The sequence below is a fragment of the Diorhabda sublineata genome, chromosome 5 (genome assembly GCF_026230105.1).
Source record: "Diorhabda sublineata isolate icDioSubl1.1 chromosome 5, icDioSubl1.1, whole genome shotgun sequence".
In the NCBI taxonomy this organism is placed as follows: Eukaryota; Metazoa; Arthropoda; class Insecta; order Coleoptera; family Chrysomelidae; genus Diorhabda; species Diorhabda sublineata.
In genome coordinates this window covers 284,549-306,845 of record NC_079478.1, presented here as the reverse complement: position 1 = coordinate 306,845, position 22,297 = coordinate 284,549, and the positions used below count along the sequence as shown (strand labels likewise).

Sequence of the window (22,297 nt, the reverse complement as noted above, 5' to 3'; positions counted from 1 at the left end):
CGCAGTAAGAAGATGATTGCTCAAAACATTTTTTTCAACATTTTTCAAATATCTTTAATCCCTAACAACGGATTGGTAAATACGATGAAATGTAGCAAGTATGTTGGCCAGTATTCTTAAGAGAACTTGTCACTTAGCTTGATTTCCCAATTACAAAACAGATTTATATCATCGTTCCCTAATACAAAATGTCGACCGGTGGTATAATGTTTAATTATCATTTAACCGGTTTCATTCGAACATCAGGTGATGATCGGTAATTGCCATAGTCGTACCCGGACAATTTATTATAGAACAAAATTAGATAATAAGCAACTTGATCATTCTTTCAATAAAGGAACTTAAGGAATTTAAGATTTCAAGTTTAAGAATTCAATTTGTAACCAATATGAGAAGAGGAAACGATGTTCCAGAATTGTTTGGAAAACCCCAGTCGAGGTATGAACCAAGAAGGAGAACCGTTTGCACCATATTTATCGGTTAAAAACTCAAAAAACAGATGAATGGTCATTGGAATAAATCGACTCTTGCTGTTACAATTGATTTGTTTGGAAGAAACATACCCGAAATATAATAAATTAATGTATTTTAGATCTAAAATGTCAGATATTCTATTATCAAATTCAAACGTAATTATCTCTCAAATTTATTCATGTACCAAACTTGGAATATTTTGAGGGAAGAATTTTCCTTCGAAAAGCAGTAACTAACTTTCTTATCGTACAAGTTTTTGTCGCGAAATTCGTAGTAATTTGTTCATGGTAGATTCTATACTCAATGTAATAGAAACACGAACACCCATCTGATATCCCAACATTCCAACATTTAACTAACATGTTTATCATAAAAGTTTTATTATAAGATTAGAATGTGAGTTCTATCAGTTTAATATCCCTGTTTTCATATAACGATTTTTTTACTGTAAGTTCTGGACCATGCTGATTAGAAACTATACTGTGAGTTTAAAAGGACAAGTTGTCGTTCGAATAAAACTCTACTTTAATAAAGGGGACTGTTGTTATATGTTATCTGGCTTGGTACCAAATTCCCAAACAGTAAAAAGATATCAAATAAATCGACTTCAATGGTGCTAAAAACGATTAATGTAAAATGAAACATTATTGTGATGATGTGGGCAGTTATGATAAAGAGTTTCGTTGATTATCGCTTAATAACCTTCATCTAGGACAATATGAATGCGTTGCACATAGAAAAAATTAAGAAATAATAGAACCTAATATGATTTCTTACCTCAAGACACTTCAAAATCCAATTTCTCATGAAGATAACGCTTGACCAAACATAACCAGACAAAATACTACTACTAGTTTTAAATTCCTCTCATATCATGATCTTCAAGATCCTTAGATTTATCCTTAATTGCACATGTGTAAGACACAATCGCTCGAAGGTTGAGAAATGTACTGCGTCCTTTTCAAACTTTGATGAGATACCTTACTTAGTGTTTGAGTTTTATATTCCTAAGCATATAAATAAAGTTTGCATGTCTGGTTTTCCATAAAGGAAGAGTATGAATTGCTTCCAGAATGTGCTTGATGGTATCTGATACCCATGACAAGCAATGGAATATAATATATAACTTCAAGCTATTTTCATGTCAACTAATTTAGTTTTAAGCATCGTCCTGCTCTCATAGGTTTAGATACTGTTTCATATTTTCCAGATTTTTTATTCATTCATTCATTCTTCATTCTAGTGTTTATTTCGTAATCATTACACTGTCCTGAAATTTGACTACTACATGTTATTTATTTCATTTCGCTATTATTTCGGTATAAATTTATGAATGTTTAGATATTAGGTACTATTTAGATATAAAAATAGACACTAAAACATAATTTTTTCGTCTCAAGTATTTTTTTATTGTTGATTATGAGGTTTATAAATTATAGACAATTTTTTATTTAATCTTGCCTCTTAATATTCAATTGTTAAATTTTTAAACGAAACCAAATAATAATATAAGGGTCATAATTAAAAATTTTCAGTTACCAAACACTTGAAAATTATTTTGAACAATTGTATTAAATTTTTTCAAGATGTACCCTTTTTCATTAGATAAAATGATTCATCGAAAACTTCTGAGCAGCACTCTTTTAAATTTTTTTAATTAGCACTTCACAAGACATTAATGTTTAATTGTCACTGTTAAATCATCGAACGCGTAACTTTTTCTTGAAGGCCCGAACAGAAAAAAAAAATTGTTTGATGAAAAATATGGGAATGCAAGCAAGAGCATTTTTTTAATTTTGTGATATATTAGTCAGTTGTCACAAATCTAATCGATTTTCTCAATACTGCTTGAGCACAGGAAGCAGTTTCACCTCAAATCACCAAACAACTACGATTCATCACTCGAGGTATAAAACGTTTTCTGTACATTCATTAATACATTATCAATCATAAATGTATTACAATTCACTCATGCTTGTTTTTGTATATCAGTTGAAAAATTAGTTACCCTTCTTAAAAATCGTGATCTTCGGGTAACAATTTTCTTACATCTCCTTGTTTCCTGAGATAATATCATCAGTGGGTGCCCCGCATATTAACCTTCTCCTACTAAATTTTGCATAACAATTTAACTCTGTAGATGACAAAAGAAAAGGCTGTCCAAAACATTTCACCAAAGATTAATGACATATCTTCCATATTAGGTCTTTTTCAGAATCATAATGGATAGTGATACGAAAGTCACGTAAACATTTTCTTCTATTTAAGGACGTATAACGATGTTAAAAACATCAGTTAAGAAATGAGGCACTCTTCTTGAGGCGATAATTGGTCACCAATTTCCTCACAACCTCAGTGTTTCCTGTGGTAAATGCCAGTGGGTGTTTAGTCTGTTTTTTTGAATTCTGCATACCAATTGAACACTATCGCTTACGAAAATGAAGACGTATTAAAAATTGTCATCACAGTTTGAAAACATCGTCGTTTTAGATCCTTTTTAAAACTGCGAAAGTCACGTTGGTCTGCATTTAAGCAGAAAATTTCTCAACCTTCGTTAATTTGACAGCATCGCGCCCAACCTCGTACTAAACTGATCAAAACCTTTCTCACCATATAAATACATCAAATTCCAAGCATTCCCCCTACAAGTACGAGATTAATTTAGAAAGCGGAAAAAATTTTAAACGTATCAACATATTTAGATGTTATTTGGCATCAAAGTATTAACAGGCCAAAAGTTTCAAAATTATTTATTCAAAGAAACTACAAATATTCATTGGTCTTTTTCTTATTGCATGCCTAATAATAATGATCAGATTGAAAAGAAAAGGAAAGAAAGGAAAGAGGCGCAATATAAAGTATAAAATTACATTTCACCAACTTTATGGCCCGCAAAGTTTTGAATCTGTGTGAATAATTTTACAATAGCTACTGTTAACTCTAAGATAAACTACTACAGCTTACGATATTTATATTTGTGTTACTATATCTTAGCCAAAATATTTTTAAAATCATTTTAGACGTAATATCTATAAAAATAGTTCTTCACGCTATGGAGAATTATTAATTATCAGTCCTACCCAATGGATACGGCTTTGATAGTAGCGCATATGTAGTAAATGATAAATGACCGAGCCGTACACAATAAATATTTAAAATCGCCTATAACCGATGTGTTAAAATTTAAAAATGAATTACCTCCTGATAATAACTAATTCTCGCTATGTAAATCAATATCGTTACCAAAAATATTACCGATGTTATCTGAAAGCAGAGCAAATTGGAACTTTTAAATTATGAGGTACAACCCATTTCTATTGAAAGTTGGAAAATCAAAACGATTAATCTACAAGTCGTTATAAGTACTTGATAAATGTTGTCATGACCGCAAATGTGAATTCGGACGTATTGAGTTAATATAGTCCATAACGAATTACAATTACAATCACAGCATTGAAAAAGTAGAGAAGATTAAATATTCAGGAGACATTGTCAACAAACACGGAAATACAAATCTGGTACAGAAATAAATCCCGAATTCCATAAGCATGCTTAATATGAGCTTAAAAATGAATCGTTTTTAATTAAAAAGTGTTCTTCATAAAAATATTCATATTTATGCCTTCTTCGTTATGTTGAAATGAAGTTGAAACTTATGAGATTTGCTTTTATCTTTTGGTTGTTAATATAAGGTAATCTTAATATCGTTATTTTTTTTATTTTCACCTTTCCCATTTAATTTCCTCGCATTATTGGCGCTCTCTTTTGATTATACTTACTAGGGCAGAAGCTTGAGTTGTCTCCAGAAGGAAAAGAAGTTGTAGGCAGTCAATCAAGAGATTGGAAAAAGGGAAAATGTTCTGAAAGGAAAAATAGATATGCTGTTACTTTACTGATGTGATGGAGTGATGAAACATTTCAATTTCTCAAATTTTTAAAAGTCATATCAACAAACCTTGTTTGTTAATTCGGTTGAAATCCTTTTTGAAAAATGGAAATCTTGAATATATTGTAATTGAAAGAAATGTTCCTATGACCCAATAATTATGTGTTTCACGATTATGCTAAGAAGAATAGTTAAGAAAGAATATAGGAGTATTATGATTGAAAAAATTAAAGAAGTAATGTGGAAATAATAGTTACATTCATAGAGCTTAAACCAAAGATCAAGAAATATGTGAATAGTCCAAAATAACGTAAGAAGCAATCCCCAAATGTTTGAATATTGACCAAAGCGTCCAAGGGTAGAAGCATCGTGTTCGATCTGTGCTCGATTTGAAAACGATGTAGACTTATTAAGCCGAATCGTTACTAAGGATAAGACTTGAGTACTTTTCACGATCCAGAAACAGAGCAACAATCGATGGAATGGCGACACTCTGGTTCTCCAAGACCTAAGAAGTTTCGTGTCCAAAAATCTGCTGGAAAAGTTTTTGCTTTAGTTTTTTGGGATGCCACCCAAAAAATTCGTAATTTAGGGTTTGAATTACTAGAACACCCCCCTCATTCACCAGATTTGGCTCCGTCCGACTATCATCTCTTTCATCAGCTGAAAAAAAGTCGTAAATTTTGTACCAACGAGGAGGTAATAAAAGCTGTGGAGGTCTTGTTTGCAGAGCAAGAAGAAACACATTTTTTTTGAAAGATCTAGAGATGTTGCAGGTTCGCTGTAATAAATGTATTCAATTAAGAGGAGAATATGTTGTGTAAGAAAATATTTTAGCATTGAAATTTTGTTTCATGATGTTTCATGATTTTATTGAGAAAAATATTACTATACTATGAGTAGTACTAAACATTATAATGAACAAAAGGAAATATAAATATTTTAAAATGTGCTAAACATTACGATTCACGCGTACTAGACTGCTGTAAATTATTAATTGATATTTTTCATTTACGAATATTTACATATAATTTGACAAAATGAAGCTTCTAATGGCGATTGATAAATAAACAAAAATCACGCAGAACAAACAAACACCGGCCAAGTTAACTTGTAATGATTAGCATAATTAGTGACACCAGCACGAGACAACTTAATAGCGTTGACGGGTTTACACATTATATATTTATAAAGTCATTCTTTATAAATTCAATGGAAAGAAAATGTATAATTACTTCAAATATTAATTTATTCTTTTAATTTTTATCGACAGTAAATTAAATAAAAATGTGAGTTGCGGTTTTTTAAAAGTTTTATCATTTATTGTTTATATCGAAGATAATCATAAATAACTGCGCTTTGCAGGTTATTTAATAGGTTATTATTAACATTACAGTTGATTCGGTTTTATTTAGACACAAAAAAGGCGGCTTGACAAATAAATTCAATTATTTGAATGATCTTCAACATTAGTTCAATATTGGATGAGAACAGTTAAGCGAATTCGCAATTTAGTTTTAAATGTTGAGGTGTTTAAATTTATTTTGCAACTATAATTAATTAAAATAATCACTGTTATTTCCACGTGGAAATGAATATTTTCTGCACAAATGGTAATGCTGGAATCATATTAAATGTATATGAGTACCATGGGGCTTTACTTATTGTTTTGTGATTTCTATTAAAAGATATAGTTCGCTTTTTGTATCGCAAGAATATTGCGAAGGAACGAAAACCCGAAGTTTTATGGAAAAGGCAAATTGGCTCTCAAAATTTGAATTCAGCTGAAACTACACGAAGTAAATCCGATCCAGTAAACGTAATCAAAACTTTTAGAGAGTCCCAGTAAAATAAAATACGTTATTGCTGAATAAATTTGTTTTTTCGAAATCGGCAGTGAAGTGAAACATTAATGCCGGTCGATTGGTCGATAAAAATCTGCAGTGAAATCGCTTTTTAATGGCTAGGCCAAGAAGTATTGATACTAGGAGTCCGAACGCAATGTTAGAAGAACGGTATCTATATAGGGGACAGATATTTCGCCAGTAGGGCGCGCTACTATTCAATATGTACACTTTTAAATAATTACGCGGGTAGTCTTATTGCTATTGACACAGAATTAATACTAATAATATTTTAATATAAGCTAAGGCGATAAAGACAATATCAAACCCAGTGAATAATTCAAATATCAATTTTGTCCTGTTAAAATGTCATCAATGTTAAGTAAATTTAGTGATTTATGTTGTAAGTATACCTATATAATTGCTGTTACAATCTTCAGTTAACGTAGAAATATTCTTCATATAGATTAATGCTAGGACACTCAAATAAATAATTATTCTTATTCTTTATTTGGGGACTTGCAATTTGTTATATTACAAATTTGAGAAACACATTTTTCTGCATCTTATGAAGTACGCGCTCACTTTTTATATATCTATTGCAAACACTTTTGATATTCATTTGTATCTTCTTCACGCTCTTCCTCGCATATATTGCAAAACCAATTTTTTTTCTACGTTTTCTCAAATTCCGTTCTCCTGTTTTTTGATTCAGTTTCTGTTTAAACTTTCTACATTTTTTTCGGTAGCCCTTCTGCTTTCTTTGCTTTCTAGTCGTTTATGGTCCGAAAAATGAATTTAAATAATACTTCAATCACCACTGAATATAATTGTACATAATCAACATTATTGCTCATTTATGAACAATAACGGATCAATAAAACTCTGTCTCAAATAATTCAGAGATTTCTAAATTCTATGCCATCAAAAATTTAGTGGCGTTCAAGGCATTTGATGTAACTATCAATGTTTTCAATTGTAATTATTTGAATCATTACCCGTTATCGCGCAGACGAAGAGCTGTCGTTCTCTATTTGGCAGAAATAAAAATAATTTAACCATAAAACATTTGATATCTGATGGACGAAATGACGCAAAATATTTCTATAAAACTGATTTTCGTGATTTTGATTATGTGAAAACGCTCACATGTAGAGACAATATTTAGAGTACTAAAAAGTTCAAACAAACTTTCAGCTTATTCATTCTGATGTCAATTCATTGTCCAATTTAAAGTGACCGTTCTATGAACTATGCTGTACTAATGGATTCATAATCAGAGCTTGTCAAAAAATACGTAAACGACATTATTAAATATTAAAATTTATCATAATCATGTTGCGATTTTTACATTTGTTAAATGAAAATGAATAGTTCCTGTAAATTTTATTTGCCTCAATAAAATCTATGTTTATTAAATTTTTTCTCTATATCTCGTTATTTGAGGTACAAATAACACAATGTTCGATTTTGTTCAGTTCGACAGTCTCGAAGATTTATTAAAAGCGAAAGAAATCTTGATACTTTTTTATACCCTTTGTCAACCGTTTCCCTTTTCTATTTCAATCGGACATTAGTTTTGGTGCAATTTTTCGATGTGTGGATGTTAACTGGCAAAAAATCGGTAACCAGCGGACCGTTAATGCTTTGATTTACTACTTGGAGTTTAACCTACATCATCGTCGCGGTATAGTGGCGCGCCAATAACACGAACATTCTACGAAATACCGTTGAAAATATAAAATAACTAGTCATTCGATTACTAACCCTAAAAGATTGTTTTCGAAATATATGTGAAAAGAAATATATATTCTGATGAAAATTGTGACAAAGGAGATAAATATTTGTTATATATTTATTCTTAGTGGACTTGATTATTCACATACTTAACTGTCATTTTAAATAACTGACTAATTTATACGTGTATTGTGTAAGAAGTGCTGTTCATACCCTTACTAGATGTCATATGTCATATAACCACTGGTTTCTTTTGTATTAAAGTATATAATGTTATAAAAATAAAAGTTTGTATTTTTAGGGTATTATCAGACATCGCGCTTTGTCACAAACTATCAAAATTTGGCCCAATGATAAAAGTTAGGTGTCTCGTCAAAAACGAAGCTGTATATTGACTTTTATTAATCACTGAAATCCCTTATATGTGGGCCCGTGGACTATTATACATACATTTCTATCAATTGCTTTAAACTTATTATTTAAAATAAAATTTTGTGCAGATAAACGATTCTTTACTTTTAAAATTTTATTTACTAAGCAACATTCGAGGTCGTTTTCAATGAAATTCCAATCTTTCTATGAGACATTCATTTTCCCATTCGTCCATTCTTCTTCATAATATTTTGACAGCTTGGCATTTAATTTCTTGGCAGAGCCCGCCGCTTTTTAATACCACTACGGATATAATAACATACATTTTAACGTAATGAAACTGCGATAAAAAGTGTATTTAAATCTTTCGCGAAAACTACATTGTTTCAACTTTGCCAGCGGTTTTTGCACGAGTGTTTTCTGCATTCTGGCATTCTTTATGCTCAATAAATTTATGATATTACGTAATATGAATAATTATGATCAATAATATTTTAAATTAACACACTATTTACTACGCCAACTACGAAGGTACCGTCTTCGGAGACTGAATAACAAAACAATTTTAATTGAGTTTACATTTAATTTGAAATCTACGATATTCTGGAAGGGTGGATTGGAGAATAAATTAAATTCTCCACCAAAAACTTGGTATTTTAATCTAATGGAGTACATTGTAATTCAATCCAGTATAATCCAACATAGTTTATCCCAGCCGAAAAGGTAAATTTGACCTGACCTATAATTCAATTAATAACTAATCATCGATTATTCGGACAAGGAACTTTTAAATTCGCCACATGGTGTTGAACTAATCAATACTAATTAGGTTCTGACCCATTTTAATAAGTGACAATCAAAATAGATGGATTCAGATAACAGTAAATGACATTGAATATTCCAACACCATTCTATATATTTTTATCCACGTCCTCCATTAAAATTAAGTATTTAAAAACTCATATAAATAAGTGAAATTATTTGTTATACATACGTCTACAAGAGTGTGAAAAAGAACAATGCTTTTTAAATGAAAGTTTTATTTTAATACCCAGAAGCGTGCTAAAAAGTATAATGCTTTCAAATGGGATAATCACTATGATACTCTTTTTCATTTATAGATTTATTTCGTTAGATAATTTTGTGTTGTGTGGTCTATCAAAGACTCTGTAATTGTAATAATCTTTGTACAGCAATTAAGAATTGTGAAACGTCATCGTCATTTTACAAAACATTTTTCTAATTACGAAAATTGCGTGCAATGGAATTCAAAACCTGCTTCCGGAAAAGTCAAAATAAATAAAAGTTAATAAAACCATATGGCGATTTTTTAGATTGGTGTTATACTAAAAAAAATGAAAAATTACACGGAAAATGTTATCGTATAGTTATATTTATTGTATATTTCTCGGAAAAGTCAAGCCAATATCAATGGAAATCATCAACGTTATGTCCCATTATTCAATGTTGAAAACTTAATTAACATAAATCCATTATTATATTATTTGAAGAGTTTCTACCTTTGTGCTGACAAAAGATGGTAATTAAAAAATCGTAATGCGTAAACTAATCGTTTAAAACTAATAGAAATTTATTTGTTGCTATCTTGATAGTTGTTTTTTTTTGTTTCATTAGAAGAAATTAAAATATTTCAACTAGTATCTCTCTATTAGTAAAACTATTAGTCGAAATGTCTGACCGAATTTATAAACGACCGATCGTTTAACAACTTTGTGACTCCAAGTGGTGATGTGGTACAGGATGTTACTTACTCATCCATTTCGTTTCTTTTGTCGGCGAATTTAGATGTTTCCCTAGACATCTCGTTCGAATCGACAGTCCCTGTGAAACGATACACAACCGATGAAATCTCGATGATGGTAAGATGCATTAAGGCCGACAAACGTCGAACAATTAGCGAAATCGCCTAATCATCGGTGTCAATAGGCATTGTGATGTGAGAGGACGAGACATTATTCAAGAATCAAGAAGTCGAAACGGTGTTTGGTTGATGTAGAGACAAAAGTGTGTAAGAGAACCGGCTTAAAGACAGGCTGTATGCGGAGGACGACCCTTTCAACGTGACTCCTCAATAATTGTTAAAGACCTATTCGAATTATTTCTAAAATAAAAACCTAAACCCTATAATATGTAATTAATAGAATTATAAAGCATTTTGTAATCAAATGTACCGGTATATCGTAAACCGTTAATATATTTTGTGAAAAACCATCGTAAATTAACTAATCAGTAGGGGCTTTGTTGTTTATGAATTTGAAGGGAAAGTAACTACAAACCCATTTACAATATTATTAAGCTTTCCATCTATAGCTATAATTTACGGGACTTGTATGAGACCGATAAAGACATACAGAATAAAGGTTCCAAACCGGAACAAATAGAAAATCGTCGAAAAAACCACAAGAGATCGAATCGTAGATATACATACGAGGATTGCTACTTAAGTTTTAAGATAGACAAATCAATACAAATATTCATAATTCGATATTACTTTCCAAAATATCCTTCATCAAGATCAATATACATTAGCGTGCGTTGAAACCGATTGTCGAAGCATCTTGTCCATTCCAATTGAAGTACCTCCAAAACATGTGATTTGACTGCTTCAACCGCTTCTCCGCGTGCATAAAACCATTGACTTCGCAATTTATTTTTGATATGCAGGAATAGTTCATCTTCTGCAATTATTTTCCTTGATTTTTTGAACAATTCTTGCAAACAAATGCTATTACCCCATTAAAATTTGACCATTCTACGTTGCTCAAATGGAATGGTTATTCCGAAAAAGTGGGCTTCGAAGTGCGACCACGACTGCAAAGCACAATGGGTCGAGATGGGGCTTCATCACCAAAAGTCGAAGTGATTGATTGGCACACTGCTGTTGGTTGGATCCACGTCGAAAGTCATAGAGAATCATCGCAAGGAAATGCTCGCGATTTCAATCTATTTTTTGAACGAGATGAATGATTCGAGTATCTACTTTCACCTTTTAAAAAGTCTTCAACTTCATAGCATTATGTAAGAAATCGCGATTAGAAATACTAATGGATAGTTCTTAGTATTTTTCAAAAACGATTTATCATTTGAACTATTGTATTTGTGTCAAATTACACACATATTGTATTTTATAACTGTGTTGAAGCTTAGTGAAGAAGAAAAGCTCTTGGAACAGAAAATATTTCTTCTTCTCTTAAACGTACTAGTTTTATAGTTTCTCTTGATGTTTTTTTGTATTGCAAGGTTATAAAGTGTAAAAACACACAAACAATTCACCTTCACACCATCGTTCTATAAGAACAAAAAATAAACGTATAATCAGAAAGAAAGATATGTTGTTTCTAAAGCTCTCTTCGAACATATTTTGATAATAGAAAAAGATATTAAGCAGTTCTATATTTTCGAATAGCTATTATCATAGCTATCATCATAAAATTACTATCACAGACATCAAAAACGTAGTTGTGGTAATTTAACGGATTAAAATTGATGATAGATGAAACTCTAATATAGAAATTACAATAACATATACATACTTTGAATTACTACATGCGGATTAAAAGCGATAACGAACTATTTGAATAAAGCAGTGTATAGATAAAATAGTAATACAATCGAAAAGTTTAGTAATAGAAGCATAAAACTATATCTATCCCAATAGAAACCGATACAAAATATCTGTTTAAATATTACGAGTAATGTAAATTTTTTCTGTAGGCATAGAGAAAATTGTACAAGTGCTTAGTCGGTCTAAAATGACAGAGAAAAGATCTCGCTTCTTGGTGATATACTATGTTTTTTCTTTCTAGGGAAAGCTAATGCCAGATCTTCTTCGGTCATCGTTATTTTCCAATCTTTTTATTTAGTCATCTCCTCTAATCCGCCTATATTCTAATCGTTTTTGATATTACTTTTTTTGCATCAATCGATGATTTACCTAGATATTTGAAACTTTTGCACATCTTTTCATTGTTGTTAACAAGATTTTAGTGCCCTTATCAATTAATTTGTGAGTTTTCTTAACATTTATATCCTCTCAATAAGAACCCAGTCCTCAGGAAGTACAAGTGTCATCTCCAAGCTCTACGTCCATGCTGTACGTTCATGCGAACTTTTAGACTTAAGGACACTTTTCAGATACGTTTCAAATAGTATTAATAACAGAAAAACTATATAAAGTACCAATAGTTACCAATACATGTCTGGCAACTCAGTAGAAGTAATCGTTAGGAATAATATTCCAAAGGTGTACCTTTTAAGAATTGGTACTTAAACTTTAACTTTTTAATTGTTTGTATTTTATTTATATGTCCAACATCGATGTATTTAGCAGAATTCTTTTGATAAAAATAAAGGTATACTAGGTGGATATTATCCAAAATTAATATTATCTACGCTGGCTTATTATTGGTGGGCTGATTTTTTACAGGAAGAAATATTTAGGTACATAATTCACAAAAGTGACAAAACATTTAGTCTACATCTACATCTAAACTGCACTTTATAAACTGATTTATATTAGAACGTTTTTTTTAGTAACCATCTTGAAAAACTACGTTTCGATGAATATATTACCAAAAGATAAATATAAATAAATATTTTTGTCAAATTTAACAGTCAAAACAGTAAACCATTAATCAATAAATATTTACAGATAATACTCAACTCAACAAATTAAAAATATGCAGAATTTTTTTTATCTTGAAATTTTCATCACTCCTACCTTTGGAGCACCTACAAATTAGTTCTTAAAAGGACCGATCGTGACAATAAATATAAGTTAAATCCAAAAATTCGCTAAAAACAACACGGGTAATAAAGCTACTTCAAATTGAACTTTTACCACGGTATTCAAGTTACACCAATTATAATGATTTAAGATACTATTACGTATATGTCTTGTGCCTTGTAAAGAAAATAATGGATCTTATCTTTGATTTCTATTGATAGAAGAAAATAGTTTGTAAAAAATATGTTTTCGATAACTCGTACTATAATTATGTTAAACTTTCTAATAAGTTGCCATATTACAAATATACATACAATTTTTTTTATAATCATATATATTTTAAATATTCCTCGCAAATTGATTTTTGCGTTTATATGAATAAAGATACTACAAACATTTTTTTCGTAAAGTATAATCTCTAGACCCGTCTGACTTTATGTCGTTGCTCTTTTTGTAGAAAACATTGGTTCTTTATAGACGCTTTTTATCACAATCCGAATGGTGGAATTTCTCATAATTTGATTAATTTCAGATCGTGCATACATAATTTTTCACTTAATTGTCGCGACAACAATCTGCGCTCATTTGTTCTCAGTTTTTCATCATTCATGATAAATGACTTAACTTGCAAGACTGGCGACATCCTAAATATTTTTAAAAAAATCTGATACACCGACAGACCCAACATCTAATCCATTGTATTGCCTCTTTCTTTTTCTATAATCCTGAACAATTTCTGAATACTTTTCACTATCTTTTCTTCTATATTGTAGATATATATTAACATAATATAGTGAGCCAATTTGAGTAAATAATCTATTTCCCTAGAATTGTCAAGTTATATTTTTGGTCATGTACGGCAGATAGAAAAGGGGCGCTGCAAATGAATTGAGTGATGATGAAATCAAATTATATGTGATGATCGATAGAAAACATATTAAAAGCAAATCCCAAATGCATCCCTATAAAATGATATCTACTCAGAAAATCGTGGAAGACGATTTTGGCAATAGAATCACCCTAAAAAATTTCTATTCTTTGCTACTACATAATTCGCGTACGCTACTACTTTACCCTATCTATTTTTTATTGTCTTCTTTTTATTGGTATTTGTTGTCACATAATCCAGTGCCTAGATAAATAATGTTGCTAATAGTGCATTACCTTGCTTCATCTCTTTAGTTATTATAAATATTTCGGTATCACCACTTTGTGGTTTTACTAGAGCACTTGAGTTTTCTTTGGTCCTGTCGATTAGTTTTATCAACTTCGGTGAGTTTTTCAAGTATTTCAAAGCTTAACTCATCTCTTTTCTTTTACTTGTGTTAAAGGCCTGGCGGAAGTCTATGAAGAACATTTCTTTATCTATATTGCATTCCTAGGTCTTTCCTCTTATTTGATTTATCATGTGTATATCATCAATAGTAGGTCTGTTGGATATGAAAGTGCTTTATTACTCGTTTCTCATTTCTCTGCAAACTGCACTTTGTCTGTTTTGCACAATTCTTGTAGTTTGCAAAAAGTGTTTTTCCCTGCTATTCTTCCATTATCTCAGATCTCCGTTTTTAAGTAATTATTACTTCTTCCACTCCATTAATGCATATTTTTTTCAGCAAGTGACATAACTTTTCATGCAGTTCATAAAATATTTAAATATCTACTCTGTCAAGTAAAACACCAAAAAAAGTGATGACTACAATCATCATTTGGTGGCTGCGCGGTTATCTCATTAACTTACTTTAAGGAATTAAATGCAACCGTGAATTCGGCATATTACTCTGACTCCCTAAGGTAGTTACGTTAAGAAATGATCGAAAAAACGTGCTTACTTCATGAAAATACTCCAGTCCACGCTTTCCAAGGCTACTGTATACGAATGTGGCTTAACAGAGATTGAATATCCACCATATAGCCTTGATATGACCCTATCCGAATATTTTTTGATCTCAAAGCTAAGGGCAGAGTTAAGGTGTGGAAGATTTAACAGAGGTGATGTAATTAATAAACTGGCGATGTACGAACATTTTTTCCATAAGGATGCATCGTATTTTTATTGTGACATAGAAGCTATGTCAGACGGAAATAAAATGAAAATATATTATAACCATAATTAATATGATCATAGTTCTTTTAATTTCTTTCGATGTTTGGCTAAGCACTCATGTTTGACCAGTATCAACCTCATGTTGTGTGGATTAAATCGTCAAAATCCAACTCTCTAACAAACACTCATTCGTGTACTCTTTATCTCAAAGGGCTGCTGAATTGCTGCAAAAGTATAACTACAGACATCCTTTTATAATCTAATGGGTTTTTTCGAAAATTATCATAACGACGATTAAAATGTTCTTGAGGAATCCCTATACATCATTTTGTGATGTCAATACAAACGTTTTTAAAATCTCATCAAAGCTATGTCATTGTAGTGTGCATTCCAAAACCGCAAGCTCTAATAACTGTTACGACAAAGATACTGAAAAGTAGGTAAGCGCACCTTTTTGATGAACGACTTCATTGTTACGAAACTTTCTAACACCCTTTTATCAATTTACCACACTACGAGCGCTGATGAATCACACGTATTATATTCGAATTTATTGCAAAACGAGAGTGTTCAGTCGAGCCTTTCAATTACCGATCTCTTCCAATACCAAATGATGTCATTTCATTTGCAGTTATGCATATGATAAATAACAAAACAATTGATTAAATTGCCAATATATATTGAGCGCCTTCAATATCTTGTTAAGAACAAATTTTGAAAATATTTTTGTAGGTGAAAATCGAAAACGCAAAGACAACAATAAAAAATATTATATACAGCGATTGATAATGATTTGGACATAGCCCAAAGGTGGTTTATTTAGATCAAAATATAGAGATACCACCACCGTCCCGTTTCGGTTGGTACACCTACTGAAATTTTTAATTTTATTAAAAACAAGATTAAAAATTGAATTTAATTTTTGGAAAGTATATGCAATTTCTTGAGGTCCCATATGTCAAAAATTACTTCTTCAGGTTTCAACAATAATTGAACTTTCGTACTAAATTTGATTATAAAATATATCGCAAGGTAATAAAGAATATATAATTACTTACAAAGAAAAGAAAAATCCGATTCCCAATTCAAAACGTTTCGAAATAAATTGTAAACTAGTTGGTTATTACTGGCATAATGATTGATGATAAAGCAAAAAAACCTTCAACATTTCTATGAACTGAATTCCATCTTCTAAATTGTTATTCCTTGAAAATTCCAAATATGTGTTTCATTTTTTCCGGAAACTGTATCTATCAACTGGGTGCTACATGAATGATTCCTGATGATGGTACCTTTTTACTTAAAAAACATTTTGAGTTTGGTGCAACATCGGCCTATATTTTAATTTTAACACGTTTACCATTAATCATGGATAATATTCACGATTTGGATGCACCAACCAAAATTAATTCTCCAATCTCCCAGCTTCTAGTTGAAGGCGTTGTTAAAAAACAATTTCAATATTATAAATTGTATTCGAAAGCAATACTCACGATTCGAAACAACTTCGGATAATGTAGAATTGAATTTTAATGTTCATGACAGCTTTTATGGTTAAATAAACAAACAATTAAAATTACAATTTAGTCGAAAATATTTGTAATGAAATTGATTGAATACAAATAAGGATATATTACGAGGGCGGGTTTTTCAAATGAAACGGAGGTTTTTGGTTAGGTTGCAATATGATTCGGACGATTTTTTCCTTTATGGAAATACTCCAGATTTAATTTATCAAGCTGAATCAAATGAATTCATTAGGTATTCCCAATTATCAAGAACCGTAACAAAACTTCTTGAATCTCACACCAGTTACGAAACAGAAGTAGGGTTTACCGGGAATTTTTCAAAGGAGTAGGGGAATACTGCCATTGTACTAATATCCTGGCACTTTTTAAAGCAATGAATTAAATTAATGAACAATAGCGTTCGATTGCGGATTCCTCGAAATATAGTCTGAAAGCTTGTTTACTGAACAACAGTAAATCTCTAGAAATCAGAAATCTCTATATCAATAGAGATGACTAATTTAAACGATTGAATTGAATATGTCATTGGTATTAATTCTATTTCCAGTTACATTTGATTCTTTATTTCTAAAGTATACCAATGGATCTTATCGATTTCTGCTCGATATTTAATCAATTTCAAAATCAATATATTACTTAAAATATAAATAATATTCCATAAGAAAAATATCTAGTGAAACTCCATACATATTTTTGGGCTTGGTAACTACTTTTTGTTTGCCGGTCATCAGTTTTACTTTGTTTTCCTGCAACGTTTGTTGTTTGAGTTTTGTTTTCCTGGCAAACGATACTTACTCTCCACCAGTTTATTTGCAAAGTTTGACATTTCAATTCCTGTAGCGTGTTTTTAATTTTAGTATCTACTAAAATGCAAACTTGAGCAAGCCAGTGTTTTCGCTTATGATAAAAATACATATTTTCCGATTATTTTCGTTGTGTTTATGAGTTTGGTGAATATTCACTGTTTTTTCATATGATTATAATGAAACATTGTATTACAAATACGCCAAGTGTTTTACAGTTTCTAATTTCCCCTAACGCGCAGCATAGTAGTAAAAGTAACGATGATAATTTACTACCAATAATGTCGTTTGCTACCCGAAATAAATTTAATTAGAGAAAATAGAATAGCTTCCATTTAAAAAAGATAGAGTTGACATACATTAAAGTATTAAAACGATATTCTATTAAACTAAAATTTGAGTCAATCAGCTACATTATCGGCACATAAAAACATTCAAATTGAACTGCTAGGGGCGATGCATTTAAAACATTTTACTGATTCGGAGAGAGAGTAAATTCGTTGTTTTCAAAATTCATTTTGAATTTTCAATAAGATCATTGCTAAATGTGCCGTTTTGACCTTTGACTTCTGCCATTTTTTTATAAAATCATAATTCTGCCACAACTGATTATATTATAAAATTAAATAAAATTCTGAACATTACCTTGGCCGTTAACGTGTTTATGACTACCGTAATAGCTTCATTTTTCAATCTATTGATAATAGAAAAGATCCTAAACTCATCCTTAAAAGGATTGAAGAAATAGGAATAGAAAAATATCAATGGTCCGTGGTCATGATAATATTTGAATATTACTTATTGTTTTAGTTTTGAACGGATCAATGGAATTTATTACCTTGTCGCATTTAGTAATAAATTGTGAGCGGCGATCATTAAAAAAAAACTAATTAAACTACACTCTCCCATTATATTAAGAATGCACTAACAAGCACTGAAATTAACCTTCATATTTGGTTAACATAAATTCAGAGTGTTATAGCAAAAAGATGGAAAGAAAATAACATAGCAACATTGTTAAAGCTTCTTTATAGGAGAGATTCGAATCCGTAAATTATAGATACCTACATAAGATACGTTATTAAAAATGAATGAAACGCATAATATCATTGATTAAACAGATTTTTATTTAAAATAATTGCCGTCGAAGATACTCTTCACTTCTTAGGTTCCGGTTTATTTATGCGTACAGTCTTCCAGGTTAAATACGTATTCCAAAGAACGGCTACAGATTGTGTTACAAGTACCTGATAGGCTATTGGTACATAGTTGAAGTTTACGAATTGCACAAATGGCCATATTTTATAATTAGTTTTCATTATATCTTTGTACTTGTCTTTTATTTCCTCTTTCGTTTTTTCCCAAGAATTTCCATTTACAAATATATTGATGCTTGTTACAAAAAGCGGAATCAATATAAAAGGTACAAATACTAATTGATCTATCAGCATTTTTTTCAAACCAACGTAAGGATCTTTATTACTTATAGTAACAGCCAATACTCTGAAAAATGTTGAAACTGTCGGACCCTGAAACATAAATTTATGACGTTATAAATAATATATGTAGGTACCGACAAAAATAACGTTTTAGAGTACTCATTCGTTATACTTTTTATTATGATGTTAAATGAAATAATAAACAAAAATAAGAGTAACTTAATTTTGAAACTACAATTGAAAGGGAAATAAGTTGCAGAACATTCCACACAGACAGTCACAGAAAATTAAAGAACTGAAACACCTTCCGGGAAACTTGGATGAAACGTGTAATTTTTTCAAAGTATAGATAAGTGAGGTAGCAAAAAAAACAACCAAAACATTGACACCATGGTGGACTACCCAAATAAAGGAAGAAATAAAAAAGGGACATAGAGGGGATATCTGGCAAGCAGACAGTAGTTGGGACAAGTGATAGTTCGCCTCCCCGTGACTTCTCTCTATCCAGCCTTTTACATGGGGTAAGAGGCGCGCAGTCCATCTACCTCGTTGATCCGCATCATAGCTTAGCTGCCACTAATCTATGATCACAACTCTTTCTTCGTTCACGATTCTAGTTTTGTCGATCATTTCACCGGCCTTTTACGTATTCTCTTGTACATTTTCGTGCGTTCGAGTACTAGCATATCTCGTACTGGCTCTTATATAGAGCCGTATGCACTGCATATTCTAAGAGCGGCTCTACGTTACATCTTGGCTATTCTTTTACGGTAAATCTCTTTCGATACAGTCTCTCACCTCTGCGCTATACAGAAGTACTGATTTATAGAATATATTTTAGAGTTGAATGGTTGAATTATAATCATATTAGAAAATCCCTAATAATTCACTGGCGATAATGTAGATAATTAATTTCAATTTTTATAGTTTGTTAGATTATAGTATCATACACTTTTTTACTGTTGATGTAATTTGATAATACCCAATATGTCAATTTAAATAAACATTACATTACATTTCTGGATTTTCTTACACAATTAGTATGTGTGAGTTTTTCAATTTCTCATGAAAATTTACCGAAAAATAATTGAAAATTGGAGATTGATCAATTCAATCGTTTCTACACAAACATGACTCGATTATTCACAATGTTCAAAGATTTCATTTCATGACTTCAATCACAAAAACTAAAAATGTATCAAGATTAAAAGCTTTTAGCTCCTAATGCCCTTTTTTCTATTGTATATGAGACATTTTTAGAAAAGAACACAAAACGCCTCATTTTGGTATCTCAATCATTTTAAAAGAGGTTCCATTAAATTTGATAAAAATTAATAATTTTCGAATCCATTATTTTTATCAATTTGAATAAAAAGTTCCTGTCTGGTCACAAAAAGCTACTACAAATTGGTGGTATAAACACTATAAAAAATGATTCTTGAAAGCATTCTTTTCTCTCAATTAAATTCAATGTCTACATATTGTTGAAATATTTACTAACGGTATTATTAAACAAACAGAATTACTATTTAAGCAATTATACTACCATTAAAACTATAATAGCAAAAAACAAAAAATTGCTATTATATACAACTAGACATTCCATATGAAAATTATCAATCTGCTTTGTTGTTGACGCTTGCCGAACATTTAGCGAAGTAATTTTCAATGTTTGTTGTACGAGCAGTCTTCGCTTGCACATTCAGTACAGAAAAATTCTTTTGATTGTTGTTTACTAGAAACTAAATCTAACTTCAATAATAACAATCCTTGAATATGTTGAAATAATCATAAAAAATGTTTTTGATGAGAATTAAGTGTCACATCTAGAAGGTTTAATATGAGGTCTCAAAGGTATATATTTGTGCAAAAAATATTAATTTTCACGTGAAAATATAGTGCTTAATATAATTAATAATTAAAAACACATTTATTTTGTAACTTCAATAGAAGAAAAAAAAGACGAAAATTGAATGAAAACTGAAAACTTCCTAATTTAAGAATAGAATTGGCTATCTAAGTATATTTTTGAGAATTTTTTTGACCTTACACAAACAATTATGAGTTCATTCAAATAGGATCTATTTTTTTTAAATATACTGATTATTGTTATGTTGAAATTATAATAATACAACGACACCCAGAGGTGTATCATATTCCGACACTCTCTTTTACACAAGGTTCACGCTGAAGTACATTATTTTCTACCGTATAAAATGTTTCTGCACGATTGTTAGTGAACAGAATAATCTCGAAATCATTTTCAACAATAGAATGCAAACATTCTTGCTCTAGAGTGAGAATAATTACTTTGTCACACTTATTTCTTATGTGTTTTGTATGTATTTTTTAATATCCAACTAGTGTTATAACGAATATTTCCTAATCCAACTTTATAAACATTTTATTACCATTATTAAAATGTCAAGAAAAAAGTATACCCGATAAAATGCAAAAAATTCTTTGTGAAATTTGAAATTAAGCAAATAATATACACGAAGATCTGTTGCCGCGAAAATCAAACTTGAATTTACACAGCAAAGGAAAAACAAACTCCTTTTCAAGTGTTATCTTAATATTTTGGCTGGTTGACAAAAATGTGAAATCGTTCACAGTAATTTAAGAGTTGTCAGCAAATTGAAACCATCAACATTATGATCCCAGTACGCGATGCTGAGGAGTACCATAATGATTAAAAATAAAATAGCAAAACGACGTATATTTTTTAAACAAAAATCGTAAAAATATGTTAGAAAACACCAAAAAAGCTAAACATCTGAATAAAGTATTTGCTGCTAAACGCTTAAAAAAATCTCATGGTAGATTGCTTATAATCATAACATAACATAAAACATAACTATTAAGTCAATCCTTTCAATCAAATTTAAAATAATTATATATAAAATGATGATACGATGATAAATTATGTAAACGATATACTTACGATTATAAAGAGACCTACTAATCCAACTTTCAAAGTTCGCCTAAAATCAATTTCATTTATTGGCTTTCTTAGAACTACTGTCTGACCTAAGAGATCTCCAGTACATAGTAATGTTGACACTTGGAAGGCTTGACTTACTAATAACGGATTTTTCAATACTTTTTGTATGATGTGTCTAACGGCCATGATTTATGTTCGTAATTATTGCATTCCTATTTTAAATTCTCACAAAATCAATTTAGTAACGAAACATTTAACACATAATTTTTGACATATGTCTATCTTAAGTCAATTAATTGAATCGTTTTTTTGACAAATGCTTAGATTGTCTACCAACCTGAACAATTAAAATTTATTATTTTTTCTTCTTCTATGTTGACTTTGTGATTAAAATTTATTGAACTAAATAAAGTATCATTTACCTATTTATTAAATAGCTGATCCATCAAACATCGTTCCGCCTAATAGTCAATGAATG

The 22,297-nt window shown here is 30.4% G+C and overlaps 2 protein-coding genes across 4 annotated transcripts in view; one reads left to right on the top strand and one right to left on the bottom strand.

The window, feature by feature from the left end:
- The window catches only part of LOC130443851 (ephrin-A4), a 425,869-nt gene that overhangs the window by 248,821 nt on the left and 154,751 nt on the right, over positions 1–22,297 (top strand). The window lies entirely within an intron of this gene.
- LOC130444343 (mpv17-like protein) lies at positions 18,594–22,005 on the bottom strand. Its single transcript, XM_056779430.1, has 2 exons — positions 21,820–22,005; positions 18,594–18,965 (listed from the first exon to the last, which is right to left on the bottom strand). The coding sequence occupies exons 1-2, from the start codon at positions 22,003–22,005 to the stop codon at positions 18,594–18,596; spliced, it is 558 nt and encodes a 185-aa protein (XP_056635408.1).